The following is a 26,026-nucleotide window of genomic DNA, read 5'->3' on the forward strand; positions in this document are numbered from 1 at the left end:
AGTGAGAATTTCTTACAAAAATATCTAAGAATATTATTTTATTTAGCACCTAATTAAAAATGACCAAATATTGGTCTAATGAAATTCTCTAAAACACCACTTTATATAAAAGTCTGTTTAAAAGGAAAACTAAAATATATGTATATATTTGAAGTTGATTGGCCAAATAAGTAAAGAAAATGTAAAATATCAGTTAAACAATTGGTCATTGAAAGAATATGAAAAATAAGAAGTGTTGGGTTTTTAATTTTAATATATTTTAAAAAACAGAACTCTAAAGGGTGTTTAGAGTTATTTTTTATTTCTCTTTTATTTATAAAACGTGAAAAATGTTGGATAGGACATTTTTATTCATGATTGTTTAATTTGGTCAGTAATCTAAATTAGTTCAATAATAACCTCTGTGTTTGCTTTAGTTGTCCACCGTAAAACAAAGCCAAACAAGCACTTTTTATACCAGAAATCACCAAACATAAAATGTTGCAGAAACTTTAATCAAAGATGAGAAAAAGACCAAATAAATATTTCTGGGGGAAAATATCAACCCTCTTTTTATCCGTCTGCTTAAGGTCTTGGATGGGATAAAACTGTAAAGTCTTTTAGAGCAGATTTTGTTAAATATTTTTAAAAGCAATTATTTGACAGGTTACAACGTTTAAGGCTATTGCGTCATATTTCCGCGCCATCGGCTCTTCGCTGCTGAGGACGGATCCAGCATGGGGCACCTTGGAGGCTCATTTCTGCCGATATCGTTGCTCATTTTGCTTCATATTCGGGGTAAGAGGCATCAGTTATTCATGCACGACAATTACAATACATGTCTCCTTATACTTGTGTTTTTGCTCTGTGGTGGCGGACTCAAATTTGTCTGCAGGCGGTCGTATTGTCGCTTCCCTGCTGGCTCTGCTTCAAACTTGCAGTAGACTCGTGCAGTTCTCACGCCACGGTGTTGTTTGCGTCTCCAGATATCTGCTGCAGGAAGTCAGACTTTCATTTTCATAACTTAGCATATGCGTATTAGGACTGAAATATGCTTGGAATTTATTTTAATTTATTTTGAGGGTAAAAATATAAATGTTAGTGGCAGCGACCCTGCGTGCTGCGTTCATCACAGTAACTTATGTCGACATCTGATAGTACAGTTCAATTCAAAAATACTTTATTTATTCCAAATAATTCAAAAATCATAAAAGTATCTTCAAAAACTCATTGTGTGTTGTGAAGCTGTGGGCATGAAGTATGTCCAGTAGCAGTCAGTCTTGGAGCAAATATAAGAACTCTGATTGAAGACTGTCATGACATGCTAAATGTCTGGACAGCAGAAATTATATTTCAGAATAACATCAGGAAGTCGGCCATCAGAACACTGCTAATCTGCATCATTTGCTTCCACCACTCCTCTGTAAATCTCTGTGTGGCCATGTGAAAGGAAAGCTGAGCAGAGAAATGTTGAAGTCTGGGATCTGATTCTTACCCATTGTGATAGATGGAAGAATTGATTTGAACGTCTTCCTCTATCTCTTTTTGATTTTTTTTGTGCTACTGTATCCTTTTCAACTCCTCTGGGATTTTGTTTAGAGTTGAAGTTTTAATGGAGCCTTTAAAATGCTAATTCTTCTGAATCCAGCTGGGGGAAAAAAAAAAGCTTTTTAGGCTTGAATCATTTATGGGTAATTTGCTAGTGACTCTTAAATATAGTTGTTGTCCAGATGGTGCATTTCTGTTATCACTCTGCAAGTTAATGAAAAAAGTTCAGAGAGAGTAGATATTAAACAACCAGTAACGTAGAATCCTTAGGATTGTATGCACGACCATTCCAGTCCAAAACCACGTTACAATAACTTACCACAACCTCTTACTGAATTTTTGCTGGAAAAAATGTAAATCAGTGTTTCATATTTTGTAGATATTTTTGAAATATAAGTGCTGGCAGCGAATTCTAGAATTTTTAATGAAGTTATGGCAAAGTCTAACAAAGCAAGGTTGGTTTACAATCAGATTTAAAGATAATTGATCTGGTCAATATTTCATATTTAGCTTGATGGATCAGAAAAATACCCTTTAAAAGTTATTTTAAAATTTTGGAATGATTTCACACAAGTACGTCTGAATCCTATTGTTTAGTTTACAAAAAATAACACAGAAAAAGGTATGTTTGGTTGTCAGTAAAGCTTCATTTTATGCAATCTGAATGAAGTAAGTCTATGTTTAAGTTGTTAGAAATAGGAGACAATTAAAGTTAAACTGCATTTTAGTGATTTCAGTCCAATCCTTTGTGGTTAACCCATTAAGAATCTTCTTGTCAGATAATTTGAACCATGACATTAAAACAGCGTTGTATTTGTGTGTTTCAGGTGCTGCATCTCACTCTTTACCCGCCTGTAACCAACAGTTCGAGTTTACATGCAGTGATGGATCGTGTTTATCAAAGCTGAAGTTGTGTGACGGCCACACAGACTGTGCTGATGGATCTGATGAGCACCACTGTGGTGAGTTCATGGTCTGCAGGGATTTTTAACTATATGCAACCATAAACTCAAAATACTCTTTGATTCAGTCCTAAGGTCTTTTGTGTTTGGACTCTAAATATTTAAATCAAATATCAAAATGCTGAAGCATAGCAGATTCCAGATAGTCCATTCTGATGGACTATCTGATTTGTTTTGTACTTGCTGAACAAAACAAAGCCAACATAAAGAAATGCATGTGTGAAACACTCTTGCTCTTACAAGAGATAATAAGTAAGCACTTTACTTACTTATTAAGTAAAGCTTTTCAGGATGGCTTTTCCTCTCCCCAAACTACTGTGGAAACCTTTAGTCCACTCTTCGTTGGTTGCATCATCAAATTTGAGCCAAGTTTCAGCTTTTGAATGAATAGCCAGACATCTGAGATTAGATTGCGGTCAATGCAATGACAACAGCATGCCCAGGTCCTGCAGAAAGGAAAAAAGAAAAAGTCATGTAATATAAATGGATACTTAAGAGTACTATTTAAATGACCAAATTAACAAACAAAATAACATAGAATAGGAAGCCTCAGTCTTTCTAAGGCATAAATTTATGTGTAAAGAGAGAGATTTAATACAAGTGAACGTAGCACCAGAGAGTCATGAGATTCAGTCAATGCCTCAAATTCATAAAGTACAACTAATCTGCACTAAGTTCAAACAAGTGTTGTCGGGGACAGATTAGATAAAAGATGAATTCCCAGAATATTCCCAGCTTCTCCAAAATCATTAGTGACATTTTAACCAAGCCCTCAAAGTCTAGCAGACTCGCATCAAGGCTTTATTAGATTAATCAGATTATTAGATTAATCGGATTAAAAAAACACCAGTCTTGCAGGGTTTTTTTTTTTTAGTAGCTCATTATTTAAAAACACACACACACACACACACACTACTTTCCAACATTTCTGCGCACCATCTCTGAAAACCATTATGCTGAATTTTTAAACCTGGCATTAATGTGATTTTCAAGTTGCATGGCAGGCAAAGTGTTGCTCTTTCTCTGCAGCAAAGATCACTACACAGATACTGTTTGGGATTATCATTTTTCTAATCCCTCTGAGGTCATTTGAGCCCTGAGTGCAAAGTTCCAGAAGGATCTGATGTAAAGTTCAACACTTCAGACCTGCAGAGCAGAGCTCTACAGGAGGGAAACCTTTTTACACCTTCCAGGTGTTAAACATTAACACTGATCTGTGTAAAGCCAGCAGGTTTGAATATCTGACCTACAGCGAGGGGCTCTAGGAGAACATAAAAACAAGCAGAATGGAAAAGTTGAGGGATATTTTCTATGTGAGAAAACAATGAATCTATTTAGGCACAAACCGCATGGTGGCTCCAGAGCTGCAAGGCTCTAAATAACTTTGACTAAAATTAGGAAAAAACTAATAATTTTAAATATAGGCATTCTCACAAATTCTCACAAAAAAGGTTTTAGCTATGTTTTATTTTATTTTGAGAAATAATTGCATTGAATTTTCACAGTGACACTAAAAGCGCAAGTAATACTTTTTTAGATAAATTTTCATTTTTCTTGAGAAATTTTTTTTTTTACAGAATCCCATAGAAGAAGATGTATAAGAAACTTTTCTAAAATAAACATTTATAAAAAACATTGTAAGTTGTTTTTATTCGGTATGTCATGTGATATTTATTGCTCTAAATGAAATTTATGCAGCTGAACAACTTGAAAAAATGGCTATTTGGAATGTGAAGGCTGCAGAGATCTGCCCTAAAGGAATGTTTGGAAAGAGACAAGACAATAAGACTGCAGTAAGAACTAGCTGTTACGCATGGTGATGGCAGCATCATGGCCAGGGTATGTTTCCCTGAGCAACAAAAGACAAAAGAAAAAGGTTCAGAGCTGTTGTTCAAAGGTTATTAGAAAGTCTGGCTTCTTCCAAACGATGTATAAGGAATTGAGGTGATTGTGCTATCTGTGTGCCATAGAGCACAGTTTAAATAAAAACCAGAATCCTTGTAGTTAAGTTCTACATATTTTAGTTACACCTCCAGAGACTGTATCTCCCCACTTTATACCCTGACAGGCCACAGCAGGTGTGGGAAAGAGGAGTTCACCTGCCGCACTCGACGCTGCATATCATCAAAACTCTTCTGTAACGGTGTTGACGATTGTGGCGACGGGAGCGATGAGGATTCCTGTCACAACTGCACCCCTGGGTCTTTCTCCTGCGGGCCGGCCGAGGCCTGCCTGCCCAGAAACAAGCTCTGTGATGGGTGGACCGATTGCAAAGATGGACGAGATGAAGCCCAGGGCCTGTGCGGTTCAGTCCAGGCCTCTCCTCAGAAGTCCTCAGCTTGTGCAGCCTCAGAGTTTCAGTGTGGAGACGGAGCGTGCATCCGGCATGCGTGGAGGTGTGACCACTCCTCGGACTGCTCTGATGGCAGCGATGAGGAAAACTGTGGTAAGTGAGGCATCTGGATGTACACTGCACAGAGGTTTACAAATTGTTCACTTTGTAGAACTTATTTTATTTCTGACTTTTTAAGTCAGAAATACAACAACAAAATATTTTACCATTGGGGGAAAAGTTTAATTCAGAGAATAAAGAAAAGAAAAAAACACCCACATGTAAAAGTGTTGGTTCTACCAATTCTGATTAATCCAAATGTTACTAATGGAGCCCTTGTAGAATTTTTAGTTTGGTACAAATTCACCACAAAGAAAATATGTGAATTAGGGGGAGTCTGGAAATGATAGATTCTCCCGAGAGTAGAATAGAAATTGGGATTATAAAGTTCTAGCAAGTCATAAATCTTAACAACTTTACTCTCCAAATGCTCATTAACCAACAAACAAGATGTTTGGTTAAACAAAAACTTTTTAACCAAACAAGATGTTTGGTTAAAAAGTTTTCAGCTAGTTTTCCAAATGCCTTGTGGAAATAAGGATGTTGCTGTTTTGCTGCCCACCAGCAGAGGGCAATCAAGTGATTCTTCTGATAACTGGCTTTGCAAACTTCAAACATAATCAAATATTCAGGTTTAAACTGAGATATAATAACCAAACATTTCATGTATGCATTTTTTAATTAATTCTTAAATAATTACTGACTTATTAACTGAGCTTCTGGTAATGATTTAGAAACAGAATTGTAGCTGTCTGTTCAAAATGTGGTTTGTTTGAGAACTTCTTCTTAACAAGACAGAAGTTACTGGAACTGACACCATAACTAAATAAATAGTATATCAGAAAATAACTTGTTGTCACAGCAAGTGTGAATCCTCTGAAACAGATCCCTGTTGTCTGCTTGACTCTCTGCAGCCTTTTAAACAGTTCTACGGACAATAGGTTTTGGACTATATTTTTATTGTATTTCAGTCTATATGTCTATAATTATAAACAACAGAGATAACAAAAGCTAAGACAATTACAAGTCATAGATACATCAATATACTAGGTTTTTTTTTTAGTCAGTTTCATTTTATTAACATTTTTAGCTCCTCTGATACCCTTTAAAACATTGATGTCAAATGTTTATGTAACACTCTTCCACTACAGTGTTACTCTCTCTGCCACAGGCATATATTACCCTATCAAGTGTGTGGCATTGGTTGTAAACTTGTGTAGTTATTTATATGACAGCTTAAAGGCTGGTATGTAAAGCATGGAGGTTGTTTGGACTGTGGTTATTTTTATGTTATGTTTAAAGCTGCTGTCATGGTATGTTTAAAATATCAAAGTGCTTCAGTTGTAAAAAGAAGCCAAGCATTTTAAAAACGCTTAATTAAAACAGAAACATGAAAAAAAGATACATGTTTCCCTCAGTTATTACAACAACATAAATATAAATGAACAATAACAACTTTAACACATTTTTGATGAGTTTGGACAAAGATTTGTGCCAAAAGGGATTTTTTAATCTGAATCTTAAGCTAAGTGGTGAAATTGCTCACTCTTACCATAAATGTATTGGGGAAGTTGTGATTTTTACAATAAAACAAACAAGCAAGCAAACAAATAATTTTGTTTGTTTAGTTGCCAAACCAAACCATTGTTCTGCCAAGTTTAAAGGATAGTATAAACATATTTCCTACTGCTAAAACAGCAGCCCTTTGACTGTTCTGGTTTAGGGTCAGAGATACACCACAATCCATGTCAGGCACATAAATGCTGCAAGCATATCTGCAGGCTGTGCTGTTATCAATGTACAAACATTTGGTAGGATGGAGGTCAAGGAGCTGTATCAGCAGAAAAAGCAGTGCTCTCTTGACCTTCCTGGCCCATCCCTGTGTTATCCAGTAAATGTGTTTATAGTCTCTTTGTTCAGTAAAATAAACAACAGAGAAAAACTGTTATTTCCTGCCCAGTTCTGTTAGATGTCTGATAATAGGACAGAGTTTAGGAGCACTCTGCAAATGTGACCAGTGGACCAGTAGACCACATGCTGTTCGTTTACATTAGCGTGTGGTGATAAAAAGCAATTGGTTAGAATAATAAAGCCTGAAAATATAAAACCACCACGGAAAATACTTTTATTTCCCGTTTTTTTTAAACAAATACATGAAACACACCTCTGATATTAATCAAAATTACAACAGATATAAAATCATGCCAATCTGGGTTGCCTGGGTGGCCAGCTGCTCAGCAGGCTAAATCTACCCGTTGTTGTGACTTATACATGCAGTGCTGCACACACCCATGGGTCCTGACAACGGTATTAACGTTTGCCTAATCACTCCGAATCATTGCAGTATATCGGGTCTCTTCCATGTCGTATGTTAATTGCTTGGCTGTCTTTCTTCTTGCTAAGCTTCTCCTGTTGGAGACTTTAGTTGAGTGTTTAGTGTGTGACATTTTTTTGTGTTTTTTTTTAAAGCCAGTTCCCTTTTTAACCATTACCAAAATTTTATGCACATAGCATTGAAAAGGGCTGCATATTGTTGATTGCTATGCTTGTGATTTTAAAAAATATATATATTTATTGTGTATGTCTACTGAATTAACAGTAGAAGTTCCATAAAAAAAAATGTATTTGCCACAAATCATTAAACTTATGTATTAGAAAAAAGTCCAAATCTATTTGTAGAACACATTCAAAAACAATGTCTGCTTCTCAGAGACGTATCAAGGAGCTCAGAGATAAGAATGTCTCAGCCTTCACTGACCAGAACATAAAAAAGATGAAACAAAATAATCAGTGCCCGAATGAAAAATGAAAATAAAAACAAATTGGCAAATCTAGTGGAATGCAAGTTAGAAATGTTGAAGAGTATTGTTAAGAATGTTATCAGTGTTGTAGATGAGTGTTTGGTTTTTGTAATGTTGATCTTGCAGATATCAGCAATCAGGATGAATGTCAGGACAATAACGGCGGCTGTTCCCATTTCTGTTTGGACCAGCCCATTGGTTTCCTTTGCCGTTGCCCGGACAACATGAAGCTGGTCGAAGATAGTCGCTGTGAAGGTGAACGACGGCCTCAATTTATTTTGCTGTGGACAATACCGTAACTCTCAGTTTATGGCCAATACAGGTTCTGCACCTGTTCATTAATGTTTGCATGTTTATATCATCAGGTTTTACCATGCAGCATTCTAAGAAAAGTACAGAATACTGTATGGTCACTCTCCTTATTTTTTACTCAGTCATTGCTAATTGATGTCTGTTTGCCAAAAATGTGTTTGCTTGATGTTGTAGAAGTCGATGCGTGTCTGGAGAGTGACATCTGTGACCAGCTGTGCGTCCACAGAAACGGCAGCCTCACCTGTGAATGTCAAGAGGGCTACCACATGGACCCACTGACCCAACAGTGCAAGGCCGAGGGTGAGCCCAGTCATTTCAATCAAAAACCACTGACGCCATTAGAGCCTGCATGTTTTTCATATACAACTCCCACAACACTTACTGGTCTGGAAGAGGATTAAGGTCAATAAGAATAATTCTGATTTTAATCTAACATTTCTGATTCTGTGTCAATCTGTGTCAAAATACAAAGAAATAGCCAAGCATTATCAGGTGTGTATCAGATATGAAAATCCACACTGAAAACCTGTCCAAAATGTGTTTAGTAGATTTAAATTTTAAGACTAGGTTTGCCTGATGGTTCATGCACAACTTAAACAATTCTGATTCTGAGATTAAAATTAGAAATCTTTTTTTTTCCTGTGGCTTCAATCTTCTTCTGTATATTTGCACCCCTGTTAAAGGTGTTTAATACAGCTTAAAATGAATGGCTCTTTTTTTTTTTTTTTTTTTTTTTACCCCTCCAGGGGGTCTTTTTGTGGGCCCTAGTGTCCCTTATATGATAGTGGGCTGACAGGAAACGGGGAAGGAGAGGGGGGAAGACATGCGGCAAATGTCGTCGGGTGTGGGAGTCGAACCCGCGACGGCCGCGTCGAGGAATGAAGGCCTCCAAATACGGGTCGCGCTAACCGCTACGCCACCACGGCACGCCCATGAATGGCTCTTTTATTGCATTTACAAAATTTGACACTGAAAATGTAGCAAACATTTAACTGCATGTTTCAAATTCAACTTTTAATATTTTGTGCGGTCCCCTTTTGCCAGTAGGACGTAACTTATTCTTTTCCTATATTCTTTGGCAATGTTGGAATAAAGAGAGGAAGAGATATTTGACTAGTAGCCAACTCATTGTTGTATCAAACCGACCTCTGCTACATGCTCTTTGTGCTATCCAACCTTAATCATTTTTAATTCTGCATTAAACACAGCCTGTTTACATATGCTTTCATACCCTTGCAATGTGACTTTTTCTTTCCATTTTTCAGAAAATATAATTAGTGTTTGAATAAAGTTGTTTTTGGGCCAACAAATATGACAACAGAAACTATCCAAAAACCCAGGTTAAAAGTTTATGCAACCCAATTCTTTGCATCATGTATTGCTCCATAAAAGTTTATTTCTTTAGTGATAAAACAATAATTCTCAGATGGTAAAGCTTTCCTTTCTTCTTGCCAAAAATCTTCCTGTTCCTGTAAATTCTTGTGCTGTTTTTCATGAACCGTATATTTCAGATTTTCTTAAAGTGGCTCAAGAACGGCTTTGATGGCAGTTCCGGGTTTAGGGTTAACCAACAACCTGTTGGAATGACCTCTTTTCCTCTTTTATGGATTACTGTCATAGCAGACTATCAAAGAAAATCACACACCTACGTCTTAGAATGATATTCTTTTAACAGGGCAGTATTGTGTGTTTTTCAGAAAGATAATACCATTTTATAGGACAATCAAGTTACCATGTTCACTTCAGTTGCTATAGAAATGGTTTATATATCAAACATGACTTAAAAGGATTTAAGTCCAGTCTGTCAGGAGAATGGAAACTCATTTTCCTTTTTAGCCAAATCATTATCCCCCTAAAAGACCAAACTTTAATATGGTGACATTTCTGGCGAATGTCACCATATTTCTCTTTCAAATAGTAAATGTTTTACGTCTTCTAGCAATAATCCATGGGCTTTTGAAAGAGAAATTGGCCCACAGCGTCAGAAATCCTTCATTGTGCGCTACAATTGAAAAAGGGGATTATTTTGACTTACTGATTGAATTGCTCAGAAATGTGATACAAAAACACAGAAGCTTTGCGTTGGAAAAAAAATCCAGTAAATGTGACCACATAGACAAGATTAAACTTAACTTTCTCCGATACGGCACACTATCAAGTGCAATCTGCTCAGATTTGTTTAGGTTTGTTCAGATTTGGTCTGTCAGGATCAGTGCTGGTTGTTCAGGCTAACAGCTGCAAGAGGAATAACCTAGCATCTATGTCCTTTCAGGATGCATTTTTTCTTTTTTTTTTATACTAAAAGAGGCTTTCCAATGCCATCATGATGTCATGTATAGGATTGGAAACATTGACCAGGAGTGACATTTTTGTAGTTCTGTCTCACACCACTTGCAATGGGTTAGGAGGTCATCCCGGGGACGGATGGGTCTTCCTGATCAGCTTACCCGTCATTTCCTCTCAACTGTTGGTAAGATGCTCTGGTAAACCACAGCACAGTGTTTCCCAACCCTGGTCGTCAAGGTCATTAACGCCCTGCATGTTTTAGGCGTTTCCTTGCAGGTGATTTCAATTGACAGGTATTTACTGAACTGCACTCGGCTTAATCAGGCGTGATAAAGCAGGGAAACAGATAAAACATACAGGGCAGTGTGCTTTGTGGACCAGGATTGGGAAACAATGGCATAGTGTTTAATCTTGCTTTTTTTAAAAAAAAAAACAAGATTAAACTTAACTTTCTCTGCGAATTGTTTTAGTGCCATTTTTTCCTTATTTGGTATAACATTCATTCCTCTATCAATCCTCCAGCAGGAAATGACGGACTGTATTACCACAGGAAAAGCCTGGAACTCTGGGGTCTCTGGTTTAGTGTGGGAGCTTCGGGAGAGAGGCTGGGAAAGCTGGTTTTATAGGCGGAGTCCCTGCAGTGGAGACATAAATAAAAATCTTTTCTGACACCAACTTGCAGCCCGTGGTTAGCCTTGTACATATTTGCCCTTATAGCACAATATAAAAGAAAATAAGACAAACAACCCAAGACTTTAAGTTATGCAACAACTCAAGAGCACAACAATTTGGATGACAACACTTGCTGACAGTAATGGGTTTGTGGTCTCATTGCTGAAAAACGTTTCCTACCCTCTTTTTCTCTCATCAGATTTCAGTTGTTTCTGAACTGGTATCACTTCATTTTGTTTGTTCTAAGACTGAATTACCATGAGCATATACAGTTCTGGTCAGGTGTTTACATGCACTTCTGTGCTTTTGATTTTAAGGTAAATTAATAGGAAACAAACCACTTTATTGGATTCTCCCATCATTTTAATAGCGTTGAGGTTAGATTTTTGGAAAAACCATTCCAGACGTTTGCTATCTTTGTCTTGTTGAAAGACCCAGTGTTTTTGTGCTCAGCCCTACGGTAGGTGGCCACACATCTTTCTAACACAGCATTTCATAAATTATGAAATCAGGATCAGTCAATTCAAAAATTCAGTTTGGAAAGTGAGGGCGAGTGACGGATTCATTACCCCCAGATTGATATAGTTGTATTTATTTTCATTAATTTTGATGATTGTCTTAAAGCTGATGAGAAGCTTTAAGACAATAAGACAGAAACTCATCTTTTTATAAAAGTATAATATCAAAATGTATTTTTAATACAGGGATGATATGTAGGGTAAAAAAAGTCTAAAGATTTTAGTGAAAGAAGCTGGCTTGTGTTAATAAGTATTTTAACAGCTGTGCCTAATAAATCAGTCAGGATGTCTGTCTAAACATCATTAGTCTCTGTTATTGATCATGTTTTTACCACTATTGTTAGATTTTGAAGCTTGCATAAAATTTTTTATGGTTGTGGTGTTGTTGTTTTTTTATTATTATAAATGAAATTGAGTTGAGCAAGAGATGTTATCATTCTGTTTTGCTCAAATTAAATTAGGAAAATCTTAATAATTATTTACATCTGTTTTCCAGGAAGTGAAGCTCAGCTGGTTTTCAGCTCTTCAAAAGGAATCCAAGTGAAAAACCTGATTAACAAGGAGCATTCGATACTGGTACCACATTCACCGGGACACGGTCCAGTAGCAGTCCTGGCTTCCACCCATAATGTGTACTGGACGGAACGGGGACGCGGCTCCATATACAGGTAACAACTGGAGCTTTGCTTGGCATCTTTTAACTTCATCCTGACTGTTTTTCAGGTCAGATTGACATAACTTCTCTATTTTGTGTTTGGTCAGAACTGTTCAACTGGCTTAATTATAAACTTATGGTTGATGGTGTTGAGCTACTTGAAAAGGTTTGTCTTCATGTTCGTATCTCTGCAAAAAAGTTAAAACACCACCATGAGGAAATTTCTGTTTTCACTCCCAATAGCATTTCACGGTTCTTAAAATGAACTTTTCTCTGTTCAGTGAGGGAACATTCTTTCGTTTTGCTTATCATGCAACATGTGCGTGCCGTCAAATCAGCCCTTCACTTACAACCATCAAAGTTGATGCAAACTGACACCCGGGCGCAGGACGGCACAGTGCAAAGTGGTTTTTCTGTGTGTGTGTTTCCTTTCAGGGCGTGAAATATGTGCATAAGCACTTTTCGATGGCGCATAGCCCCCACATCTGTTCCCTCTCTCTCTTGCTTCAGTCAGTAGTTCCACAGAGCTTCTGGTTAGCTTCTTAGATGTTTTTGCTTTCTATTTTGTCGAACACATAGATGCTGCAAAGAAGTAAAATCTGTGAAATTACATTCTTGGTTGTAGCTTGCATGCTTTTCAATTATTTCTCATGAAGTGCAGCCCTGACACTTACCTAAATAATCATGTTTAGTTTTGTATGACTGGGATAAGTACAAGCAAACCTTTCATTGTAGTTGGGGTGTGTGTGTGTTTTAGGGGAAGTGGAGGGAATATATGAAAAACTAGCTAACAGACATTGTTTTGAAGTCAAAACAATGTCATATGATCAGCATCTCGCATGACTTCCTGTTTCCTGACTTTCTCTCTCTCTTTTTAAATTAACCTGAATAAGAGGAGTAAGTGTCCTCCATTTATTCGTTCAGTTTTGAAATCTGATCTTTAAAACTTCAGATATTTTCTCTTTAAGTTGAGGATGAAATCGGTGTCGGCTGTTATTGAGGAAAAATATAAACTGACATAATATGTAAGCACACAGCCTGATGGATAAGATAAAAAATATGCACTATGAAATGAACAAATGCTTTGCATTCTCCAAAAAGAGAGTCCAGAGAAGAAAATTTCCATTTTATAGTAAATATTTCAAAACTTTGGTTGATTTATTTATGTTTTTTTTAATTAAAGAGGACAAGCAAAATAACACAAGAAATACTACACCTTGAGTTTTTGTTCTGATTTGCACATTTTTGGAAAAATTACATCTTATGTTTGTGTTTTGGAAAAAATTTAACCTTGTGGATAAAATAATAGATTCTGGAAGGAATATATAAATGATTTCAGCTAACAATTAATTCAGCAAAACATGCAAAAGAAAACAAAAGCATTGAAAAGAGTAAATATCTTTAGGTTTTATTGTAATGGTGGAAAGTTATGAAAGCCATGGGGAAATTGCAAAAGACCAACATTTTAATCTAACATCAAACAGGCAGAAAGAATTCAAAGTCCCTGGAAAATAGAGATGACAAAATAAGCAAATGCGTTTTTTGGTTGTTTTTTTTTTTTTTAAGTTTATCAGACACTACTTCCTGGTTTTGTGTCAATTGTTTAAAAAATGGACTTTCCCTTTGTCTGATTAAAAATCTATCAGACTGAAAGGAGTCAACAAACAACTGGTGACACCAGTTGTCACCATGCAGTTGACAACTGGTGACACCCAAAAATGGTGACACCCAACCGCAAAAGACAAGAAAGTGGAAGAAATGTTGGAGATATTTTATTAAGGTTTCCATCCTAGCATGCTTTTCACTGGAGCTCTACTAAGTACAAGTTCAAACAAACTCTTCATTTACTTCTGATGCGATTACTTAGGAAGCTGGGAATTGCATCACAGTGAACTCAGTGGTTGTTTATTTGTATGTGAGAAAGTAAGTTTGATCTGCTAAGTTTAAGTGAACTGGCTAATGACACAGAACAATCCAGCCATGTATTTTTCTGCATTTGATCAAATTAAACACTAAAACAACATGCAAAAAATACCGGTTGTGCATTTGTCTGTGACTTAATGAAGACATTTCCCTTTTTCACAGGTAAATAAATTTGAAGTTAGGGTTATTAAGGAACCTGCAGTTTACCTGTTAACCCTTTGGAGCAGGAAAATTATGACTTCACAATAAAAATAGACTGCACCATAAAATGCTGGAGTGTCCACTAGGAAAGCAGGATAAAGTTTACAAAATGGGAACACCTCTTATTCATCAACAATGATTAATTCAGTCTGAGTGACTGTGAGGGTTATTCGCCTTGCCGAGACCCACATGATCACCCACAGCTGTGTTGGGAGTTCATTCATTTCTCTGTGCGCCACCCAGGTTCGTTAATCAGTTTCAGGACCCGACCAGAACCCCTCAGTACAAATTACCTTGAGAAATAATGAGATTTGGTTATATATGAAAACAAGCTTTAATGCTGAAAAATGATCAAATATTACAGGCCATACATGTCATACAAATGGAACAGATACAGAGTTACATTCACCGTCCAGCGCTGGGGCCACATTTAGGTCACCTTATGGCAAGGTGACCTAAGTGACGTGAATTTAGCTTTTAATTCTTTTCTGCAATCTGTACCCTCCCTGAAGGGTAGACTAATCAATTTCAGTCTGTTTATGTGTGACTGCTGGAAGTCACACATTAACATGGTTATGTAAGCAGATAAAAGAGGCTAAAAGAGAGAGGAAAAGACAGAGGTTGTTTTCACTAAATTCCATCTACTTTAATCTAGGTCTGAGTTCTGATTGCTCCTTTTTCGTTGTATTTATCCTCCCACATTAAAGTAATTTTGCCAAACTAATTAGACCTTGGTAAAATGTTTCAAATTTGGTTTGATTCATAAGTTGTCTTTTTAAAGCAGGACTACATATGTTTTGTAATAAGTCTAGAGAAATTTGAGTCAATCTGATGCTGTTTCATGATTTCTGGTTTAGATCACGTAGTCAGTCTTGTTTATTATACCTGTTCTTTTCTTTTATTCAACTTAAGGTTATTGAGTTTAATGGGAAAGCAATTCTGTTTTCATGCCGGAGTGAAAGAACAGAGAAAATTTAGAATAGCCAATGACGAGAGGTTTGTTCTGCCAAAGACTAAAATGTTTTAATTTCCTTGGAATAAATGTGGGGTTTTTTCTACTGTAAATCCATTTCTTGATTTATAGAAGTATTTTAAATACTGTCACGGTCTTTCCAGCCTGGAAAACGTCATTTTGGTTGTTGCCGAGTCAGTGAGGTTCAGTCAGTCGTCTTTGCATGGTCATATTCAAAGTTAATTTTGTGCTCATATTTCATAAACCTTTGATTAGTCATTCATCTCCGCACAAAAATGCATTTTCTGTGTGGGGCTCGTTCTCCTGTAAGGGAAAAATTAGTAAATATTCTGCCTCGTTTGGTGACCTGTTGGAGAAAAACTCATTGTGTTAGTATTGTCTTATTTAGTTGTTTCACAGATTCACTCCAACCTTAGTTATAACAATGAGTTGCGGATAGACAGACGTTTTTCTTTGTTTTCTCATGTGGACTGACATTCAACGTTGCATTTAGAAAGAATTTCAGATTAAATAAAAGTAGTTAGAGATTTAATTCAGGTTCATTTTTGTCTGCAGACTTTAGCCAATCTATTATTTTTTGCTTTCATGGAGTTCTGAGGACTGGAAGGTTTTCCAATCCTGTTTTATTGATATCCTTTGGATTGAACTGATTGCTGGTTTCATATGATTGTACAAAATATATATTGATATCCTTCAATTGATCAAGTCACTTAGTCAACACAATGACCTCTGCTGGTTTTCCTATATGGTTGCTGGTAGAGTAATGTCTATCAGATTCATTCATGCTCACACCTGGTTTCACAAGGCTACCCTTGTAAGTTCCTTCTCATTTTCACAACACACCATTCTGGGCGGCCCTGACGTATGACACGCTATGCTCCAAGCTCCGGGCCCAATTAGCAAATAACTAGCTACCCGCTAAGACACCAGAACACTCCTCCAAAGAATTGATTTGGCACATGCTCTGTAATGATGCAAACCAAGAAAGACTGAAGTGAAAATTTCCAACTGCCCAGATGAAAAATCTAAATACCTTCGGAAGAAATGTTTTATGGTCAGACAAGACAAAGATGGAGCTATACACGTCATGCATGGTGGTGGTAATGTTATGCTCTGGCCTGTTTTGCAGCCATTTTTACAGATGGATTGCACAAAGTGGATGAAGGAAGACTGCCTCCAATTCCTTCAACTTTAACTAAGTTGAACAGAAAAAAAGTTAAAATTTTTACATCAAAATTTAAGTTTTATTTTGAATAAATCATTTAATCTGCCTTATGTAGATGTTTGATATGACAGTCATTCCTAAGATGAGTGTCCACTGATTTTTGATATAATCTGTATATTTTCACATTTTATCTTTCAGGATGTCAGTAGCTGAAAATGCAACGGAAGCCGTGCTGGTGTTGAAAGTTCAAAGTTCAGTGTCTGGGCTTGCCGTGGATTGGATTCACCAACTTCTCTACTGGACCAACATTGAGGCGGGTTCACTTAATGTGGCGCTGCTGGACGGCTCGTTTCAACGTCAACTGATCACCGGGCTCAACAAGCCCTCTGCGGTTGCTGTGGATCCTCTCCAAGGGTAGGGTGATCAGAAATTTGAAACAAATGTTTTGTGTGATTAAAAGTGACAAGAGATGGAGTCTGTTGTGGCTTTATAAAATGTGAAAGAGGCATCATAAGGGAATATGTTTTAATATTTCCTCACAATAAGTTTCTTTACTGTATGAACAGAGGTAAAACAGGCCTTGGATCAAAGGTTTTAGCTACTTTTTATGTAATATAAAGCATTTTTTAACTATTGACATATGTAATTTGAAATTCAAACTGTACTTAATCAAATATACTTATGGACAATAATGGCTTTTTATCATGTGAGTTGATATGAACGCTCCTGAGTCACTGTGGGGTGGAACAACCTCAGAATAATTATGAAGATTTTGTCTTGATAGGTCAAATTTGACCACTATAGTCGTCGCTGTTTTTGGGTGCTTTTCATTTTGTTCATTTACATCTAGTCAAAAAGAAACAAAAAAATAAAATAATCTACATCACTCTTGATTTGGAGCCGCTTCATTTGCTTTTAAAATACATAAAGTGGGACAAAAATCTGGTGAGGTGAAAACTTGGGACACATGATTGTCAGAGTATTTACTAAAGCAATCTGAGTTTGTGGTTAAGTAGATAAAGTTTGCTACATAAAAATACTAAATGAACCAATCACCCACTCCATTCATCTTGTCATGAAGAGCTTCACAACCTCATCCCTCTGTGGTCCATGGTCTTCATGAGGCTTTCACAGAACAACGTTATTTATACAAAGATTAAATTACACACAGGTTCAGTTAATTTACCAGTTACACAACTTATGAAGCAAGTTGTTTGCCCATTGGATTTTATTTATGGGTATCAGAGTTGACTGGGCCAAATACAAGTATATTGAAAACCTTTTCTTTTTTTTGTAAAAAAATGTATAGACTATGTATTGTTTTTCTAATACTTTGTATTTTTCTAAAACATAAAATCCCATTAGAACATGTTGAAGTTTATATTTGCAACCTAAGGAAATGTGAAATTTTTCAAGGCACTTTATCATATAAACATTTTTTGGATGTGCAGATATTTTCAGATGTACAAATGATGAATCTTAAAACATTACTATCTGTAACGCGAGTCAATTAAAAGTTGGAGCTGACCTTACAAAGAACAATAGATGTGCTTTCTATATATATTTTGCGTAGATGAAGAAATGGGATTAAAAAAACAACCAAATCTCTGAATATTTTTATTTTCCCAGCTTCCTCTTCTTGGCTCAGTGTGGCAGGACTCCAGTGATTCAGAGGGTCACTCAAGATGGACGGACAAAACTTCCTTTGGTCACTTCTTTAATCCGCCAGCCTGTCGCCCTTTCTCTTGGTATGTTGAGAAATTTTGCATAGATAAATGTGCAAGCAAATGGTATGTAAAATTAAAACGAGGAAGCCTAAAACATTATATGATATAATTTGCACGGTTATCTGTATAGATGAGCGTGCAAAATGTTTTAGGCTTCCTCATTTTAATTTTACTTACCATTTACTTGCACATTTTTTCAAGAAGTTTTGAAAAATAGGAAAGTGTGTTTCCTCTTTTCAACAGGAACATCTGCAGCATAAATTTGAACTTTATAATCAGAGGTTCAGTAGTTTAGAGACCTGTAAATCCTTCTAAATACTGTTTTACTATTTAAAGTTGTTTTTATGCTTTAATGTTGTATGGATTCCGTATTTTAAGATGTAACCACATTTCTTTCAGGAAAAAATTATTGAAAACAAAGACAGAGGAAAAAAAGACATTGATTTTCTAGAACACTGTTGCCTGACGGCCTTTGTGGTTTAAATCAACATCTGATCTACTGTTTAGATTTCAGTACCAAATCAGAAGATCTCTGGCCTCCTTGATTTAAATCAACACTTCTGAATAAATGTGTGTCATTCTGTACCTATGCTAATGGTGGTGAATAAATACATGTTCATGGATTTTTTCCCCCTTAGATTTGCCTCGACGGTTGCTCTACTGGTTTGACCAGGGAATGAGAAGCATCTCCAGGATAGATCTTGAAGGCCGCCACCGTAAAACTGTGGTAGAATCCAACGGCTACCTGGACCGGTTGTTTGGACTTGCAGTATTTGAGGTACAAAGGTCAAAATTAGGTTATGTTCACATTTCCATTTCAAGGCCACAGCTTTAAAAGTTGCAGTATTAAACCACAAAAAATATCAGTCGTACACTTGTCTTTAGGGCTTAAACTCATTTAATGAGTTTGGAAATTTCTCCAGTCATATACTGTAGAGTGTAACAGTAAACTCCCTCTACCTACTTGTTATGCCAAGGCGTCAGTCAGGTGTACCAATTGACTGAACAAGGAGAACTCCCTTTTGTTCCTTGTCAAGTTATGATGGTTTGAAATAAACATTTTAAACAAAATGTAAGGGGTAGTGTGAGTATAGGTCTAGTAACCACATTAATGCCTTACAACAAAGCACAGAATGATTACAAAATAAGAAAAAACACATTTCCAATTCAGTTTCTTCCAATATAAGGCTTATGGAAGTAATACTTACATGGGTAATGTATTTATATGTTGGAACAGGATAAAATACTTCCAATGTCAAAATATATCTGTATCTTCTTGATGTCCAAATGGCACAAAGGGCTCAGCAGACAGAAAATAACATTAGAACAGAGCTTACGTACAAACAAGAAGTTTTACTTCAACATAAACTGAAAGTTTGTGTTTGGGTCAGGTGGATTTTTGACTTAAACAAGGTTGTGTTCATTCAGGGAAGTTACTGAAGTAAGACGTACTTCATAAAAATACACCAAGTAAAAAGTATGGTGTAGTGAAACTGTTCAAATAAGTATTTTTTTTCCAAAACGTTTTTTCCAAATTCGGCTTACAGCTAATAAAAAGCCAAAAACTCAGTTTCTCCTCAGAGAGGTCAGATGAGTTTGCTGCTCGAGCACAGCCAGGGTCTTTAAAGCAGAAATTGGTGGTTTTGGCCGCGCGGCCAGGTACCAAGTCATGTGGGAAAATAAAATTGGCATCAAAATAAAGTTTCACAGCAGAGAGAAGCATGAAGTGCTCTAAATCTTTCAGCTAGGAGGTGGCTGCTAAATGTAAAGGGGGACTAATCATTGTTTGCTGGACAATTGGTTTTAATGGGTCTTTTTCTTCTTTTTTTGGTAAGATTTATTTAATATTCAAATGTTATCTAAACATTTTTCTTTTCAGTTGTGAGACATATTAATCAACATTTACACAAACATGCTTGAGATACATCACACTGTTGTCTACACATGAGATATATTAACTTTTTGAGATGCACCTACAAATAACTCACACAAACTACCGTAATAAGCTTAAGAAACAGGATCGAACAATAAAGAAACAAGCATTTCTGACATGCCAGTTGACATCTATGTGTGCTCATTCTTCGTCAGGGATCTTTATATTGGGGTGATGGAGCTACACACTCCATATGTCGTGCCAACAAACACAATGGCAAAAATCTCCAGGTGATGATGTCAAACATCACCCTATCTGGCGGCTTGGTCATCGCTCATCCAGCGCTTCAACCAAAAGGTAGGACTAGTTAAAGCCTACAAAATAACCTTTATGTGTCTGCTTTGTGTTGACCTTTTAGGATAAAATCTCAAAGTAACCATTTGCGTCTCCTTAGGAGTGGCTGCATGTGGGCGTCCAGGGATGGTGTGCCAGCACGAATGTGTTATTAATCTGATGTCAGAGAGGCAACAATTCAGCTGTGACTCTCGACAAATAAGATCCAACAAAACTCAAGTTCCTTCTATCTCTCGCTCTGTTCCTGCATCAACTTTATCTCATCCAATGTTCGCTGGAATCCTGTCTGTTATCAGTAAGTCATAATTCCGCCAAATATTTAAATTCCTTTACGAGGAAGGACAGTTCACAAACATTTGATTAAAGTCACCAAATAGAAAGAGAGGTTTTTAGTTTCTGAAGGTCCAATATTGACCATGAAAGATGAGAATCAATATATTTTTTTTATTAAAAGTACATGCCGTGAGGTGCTGGATTTACTTGTCGCGTTGATGACTTGTTTTTCAACTGAAATACATTTTTACATGCACTGGCGAAGCATGCCTATTAGAACCAAACTAAAAACATTTTCACACAATCTCAAACAAATGTCAAAGTTGCAAACGTCATCTTTTTGAGCTCTGTCTGAAGCAACACTCACAACTTTACCAAGTAGATTTGCATGGCTAAGACACATTTCTGATGTCGTAAATGTCAATGTTTGTGGGGTACAGAATAAACATTAAAGAGAAGTTAAAGGTAAAACTTCAACACAAATATGAGGGGAACTCAATGGACTAATCCGGTTGACTGGGAAAGCCTATGTACCTTAACCTGCACAAATGAAATTCACACAAAGATGAAATGCAGTCATGTGTTTCAGTGCAGATTTAGTTAAAACAGCAAAAAGTTTAAAACCTTTACAATTCAGTATCTAATAGCATCTATGTTGCTGTAGAACATTTTGAGGTTTGTCTGAAACTAAAAAGCCAACAATCAAAACTGTGATCAAAACTTTATAAAAATCTGCAGTCATCTTGTTATTGTTTGTACCAATGATCGCACCACTTGGGCTAAGAAGCACAGCTGAAGTTGAAAAAAAGCACAATTATCCTTTTTCAAGCATATAAAAACACAGGGTTTCCTTTTCAAGTGAAGCCTGGGTGTCCAGCCCCAGTCTTCAAGTGTTGGGATCCTCCCAGTTTCAGGTACAGTGTCTCTGCCCCGCCAGTACCGTGTCCAACACAATCTCAAACATTATGACATCTCCTCAGCATGTTATAATGTTCTGCAGATGTCATTAGATTCAGGTGTGTTGAACCAGGGAATAAACTAAGGGTGACACTAAGGTCACACTTTCCCTGTTTAGTCCATTTTAATCAAATTCTGGTTCATTTGCCTACAAGGTTCAGCTCATTTGGAGAGATTTGAATGCGTAATCGAACTCAGCGAATCAAAAAAGTGAACTCCGGTCTGCCTAAACACCCACTTCTCGGTTCGGTTGAAGTGAACTCTGGCACAATCCAATTCATATGAGTACCAAGAGGACCGGAGAACACACTAAAAGCAGAAAGTGGACTGTTGCAGGCTAGCAAAGAAAAAAAATCTCAGTTTGAATGTTTCTCTTTACATCAAAAAGTTCACACATCAATGAACTTGTCTCAGATGGACATAATGAGTCACTGACGAGAAAGTGTGTTTGAGAAACTTTATATGTTACAGCTCTGCTGAGTAATGTTTGTGCACTCAGAGGAGGTGAATGACATCATGCAGAAACTTTACATCAGCGTCTCAAAGAGCCCTCTGTCAGGTTGGCACATCCTGCAGAGTGACGCTTGTCTCCTGTGTGCCTCCCAGTGCTCCTCAGTATGCTGCTGGTGGGGATGACTTGGTGGTGGTGGAGGGAAGAGTTTCGTCCTTCCAGGTCTTTCACATTGCAGAACCTTTCTCTGAAAGAGTCCCAGAACCCACTCATCGATCAGGGGCCTCCCGTGGGCCCTAACACGACTTTAGTCAAGGTAAGTTCATGTGAAACACATGGTAATACACCGCTGTAAAAATGCAATTGCCTCATACAGATTTCTTCTGATTTTACTCAAGTATTACAGATTCCAAAATAAAATAACTAATTGTAATAACAGACATCATTAATCTGAGGTAATGCAAAGCAGAGTTGTCAAACTATGCTTAATTTATTAAGGCGGCTAAAAACTGTCCAAACTAATCAGGCCCTATGAGGAAAAATTAAGTCCTTCCCTAATCCAAACATCTGGTTGTGCCACCTTCTTTCAGAAACAGCTGATGTCAATAATTGGCACTGAAACTTTTCACATCACTGGGAAGAAAAGGTTTGGCTCACTATTCTGTATGGAAAATGAATTCATCCACACTGAAGAGGTTTTAAGGATTAGCGGCCTCTTTAGATCATGCCACTGTACGTCAACCAGACTAAAAGCCAGACTGTAAAATGGTTTGGACACACGTCTTCCAAAATGTTCTTCTTTAGCCTTCCAAGTTGGAGTGGTTTTGATCCTGATGGTCTTTAGATTGGAGCTTATTGAATCTTTTTAGCCTACTTCATGTTGTCACACAGGTTTACAGATGATGACTGTAGAACCAAATAAATGTGGTTTATCATGATTAATTCATAAATTTATAGGAGAGGTTGTTTGGATTGGCGTTTTCACTTAAAAAACTGTTTTTTTACTTGGGTTATCTTTGATGTTAAAATTAGTTTGATCAGAAACAATCAAGTGTGAATGCAAATAAAAACAAAGTAATATTTGTGATATTCTTCTTTCAAACAGTAATTCTATTTGAAAGGGTGTGTTTACAAATATGAACAAGGCTTTAGCCTTGAAAAATTGTTGGAAATCTTTTATTCTCTTTTCAACTTAAAATAAATTCGATCCTGTAACATTTATACAGGTTTGTCAAAGACCATAAAGCTTTTTTATATGGTGACTTAACAATATATCAATAGTTTGCCATGAAAATATAGAAAAACAGGCCTTAAAATGGATAAAGTAAAGCGAATGTTTCATAATTCACACTCAAGTTTCTGTTTTATTAAATTTCATTGTCACCAGTTGTCTGTGCATCTTCAGCGGGTAAAAGCTGCTGCTTCTGAAACCACATGATAAGCAGGCGCTTCCTCTTCAAGAAACCAAAAAAGCAAGAGTTGTCAATATAAACTGTTGTGCAGAGAGCATGAAAATATATTGCCTCTTTTCTCTTCCTTTGCCCAGTTTCTGTGACTTATTTGTCTCAAAAGGTTCACATGGTGAAAGCATAAGCTCAAACAACAATTAATTTAGATTTATAACATAACTTTGAATTGTAACTCAAGCTAAACTTTTTAGTCCAAGTACAAAAGCGTCTGAATATTTTATCCTTTTGATTATTCCAACTGTTATCACTCATGAACTCTTGTGGTTGTCGCACTTGCAGGTTCTCAGACTCATTTTGTGATTTCCAGTGTGAGTTCAGTAAATAACGTGGCTCCCATTCCGACAGGAAACCCTTTCCAGGCTGGATTTGAACCTTGAGTGAAGGTGCGGTGCCAGCAGACAGCTGGCTGCGCCCCTCCTGCTGATGTTTCATCATGGCAATAAACAGACACTCCCAGATTGTCATGCTGTCACTTCCCAGCATCATTCGGGTGTGAACATCGTTGAAGTAATGACATGAATGTCTGAGGCCTGGGAGATGTGGTGGCCCGCCATCATTACTTGGTTCCCTCAGTTTGAAGGGTAATAACTTTAAATCCTTTTGGATTTCTGCTGTTGATGTTTATGATTCACTCTGAGCGCCTTTGTGCACAAATGATTAACAGAATATCAAATTATTAGCAAGGCAACATATCTATTAGGTTAAGAGTTGCAACCTGAGACTCTTTGACATGTAGTAGAAATAGGAACTGTTCAAACTCATAATTAAAGTAACTGGGTACCTGAATGTTAGAATGGACCACGGTTTTCAAGGATCAGATTTTCTGTTATATCATCTGAAGATGCTGGGGTGTTGAATTGCTGAGTGGGTTTGGTCGAGTAGTTTTTGTTTTTCAAAGAGTTAAAGAACAGTACATGCAATATATTTAAGTGCACTTTGTCCCTGGGCATTTCATAGGATTATAAATATAAGTATTAAAGAGTACATTGAGAGGTAACTTAATAGTTTTCTTGAATAAAACTATTGTTCTTCTAGTTTGCTCTTATCACCATCAGCTCTGTGGATGTACTGTGACCTACCTGTTGCCCAATGAGTACTTGAATAATTTAAAATGTGCATTATTGTTTTATGTTCTGAAGACAAAATGTGTGAATTAAACCTAAACTGTCAAAAGGTAGAAAAAAAAGCCCCTAATTTCATTGAGTCTAATCAAATATTGTCACATTCCATTTTTTCCCCGTTATTGAGTTGAGATTTTGGTTTCTGATCACATTAAAACTCTAATGAGCTTAAACTTCAAGTGGTCGTTCTCTCTTTACATAAGAATCCTGGATTTTGGTGGCATTTATTCTGCCTGAAGCTGAAAGGAAATATTCCTGCATTACAGTACAGTTTTAAGTAAAACGACAGGATTTAATTTTATCTACCTACAGTGCCTTGCGAATGTATTTGTATCATTTGATCCCTAAACACACAATGTAAAAGGGTAAGGAAATAAGATAATGGTTTTCTACGTAAAAATCTGAAGTGTATGACATATTCAACCCCTTTAGTCTGGTGCTCTCAAATACACATTAAATCCACCTGTATGTAAAATACAGCTGTTCTGTTAGACCTGAAGTTGTAACTCAAAGTCCTTTAGGTATATCTTTACAAGTTTTTCACAGACTCCCAACTGAATTTAGTTCTGGACTTTGATTAGACCATTTTGACACATAAATATGCTTTGATCTCCTCTCAGCCTGAAGTCTTCTTCAATCTCTGCAGGTTTTCTTAATCATTTCATGAATACCAGTTACTAATTGGACAATTTTAAAAAACTATGTAGCAGTATCGGAGTAAATGAATACAAATGCTTAAAAAAAGCACTGAGAACCGTGCATTTTATTCCTTCCTCTTCATGTAAAATCCATGTTTTTGGTTATAATGTTTGTGTTTTTAATGAGATCAAATTTGAAACCTTTTAAGGGGTTTGATTATTTGTGCAAGCAACTGTATAAGTATTATTTTCTCCCGGTTGTTTTTCTAATGCTTTGTTCGATTGTGCCATGAATATTTTACCAACATTTCTTCGGAATGGGTGAATAATGGCAGCGTCACAGTTTTCTTTCGTGTAAATAGTTGGGGTAAAGCGCTGAGGGTTTCTTTGACTGTTAGTTTGCTTTCTGAGCTCTTATTCTGAAATGGGAACACACATTTTGTTTTTTAACATTTCTGTGTTTGAATTCCTGTCAATTTGTTTGTCTTTTATTTATGTGCAAATCTCATGCAGATGTAGACATCTTCAGGGCAGACGGTTGAGAGATAATGCTGCAACTGTGCTTCTGTGTTCTACGGTTGGTATTTATATTTAAGGAAGGGTTTATTTATTTTAGGTGGAATTTCATATGTTGTAGAAGTTTATTTGTACTTGGTACAACACTGTTGATGGTGTAGATGAACTCAATAAATTAATGTTTTGGGTCTAATCAGTTATTTTACTTTGATCGTCTCCTTTCTGAGATCTAATTTTTCATGTTTATAGAAGGCTTCGTG

General features: G+C 36.6%; 1 protein-coding gene across 1 annotated transcript; it reads left to right on the plus strand.

Moving 5' to 3' along the window:
* The first annotated feature begins 670 nt into the window (after positions 1-670).
* On the plus strand, positions 671-25,966 carry LOC102234951 (low-density lipoprotein receptor-like). The gene is made up of 13 exons (XM_023340120.1): positions 671-777; positions 2,355-2,489; positions 4,558-4,935; positions 7,809-7,937; positions 8,169-8,294; positions 11,967-12,138; positions 16,586-16,801; positions 18,017-18,135; positions 18,753-18,892; positions 20,203-20,344; positions 20,442-20,636; positions 22,178-22,338; positions 23,837-25,966. The coding sequence occupies exons 1-13, from the start codon at positions 717-719 to the stop codon at positions 23,870-23,872; spliced, it is 2,010 nt and encodes a 669-aa protein (XP_023195888.1). The 5' UTR covers positions 671-716; the 3' UTR covers positions 23,873-25,966.
* The last annotated feature ends 60 nt before the right edge of the window (positions 25,967-26,026 follow it).

This window comes from Xiphophorus maculatus, chromosome 9 (assembly GCF_002775205.1).
Source record: "Xiphophorus maculatus strain JP 163 A chromosome 9, X_maculatus-5.0-male, whole genome shotgun sequence".
NCBI lineage: Eukaryota > Metazoa > Chordata > Actinopteri > Cyprinodontiformes > Poeciliidae > Xiphophorus > Xiphophorus maculatus.

What these genes read in the sequence shown, in the direction of transcription:
- LOC102234951 (XM_023340120.1), top strand. Translation starts at nt 717, where the DNA reads ATGGGGCACCTTGGAGGCTCATTTCTGCCGATATCGTTGCTCATTTTG. An exon ending in CATTTTGCTTCATATTCGGG is followed by an intron (nt 778 to 2,354) that starts GTAAGAGGCATC and finishes TGTGTGTTTCAG; the next exon opens with GTGCTGCATCTCACTCTTTA. An exon ending in TCCAGCGCTTCAACCAAAAG is followed by an intron (nt 20,345 to 20,441) that starts GTAGGACTAGTT and finishes GCGTCTCCTTAG; the next exon opens with GAGTGGCTGCATGTGGGCGT.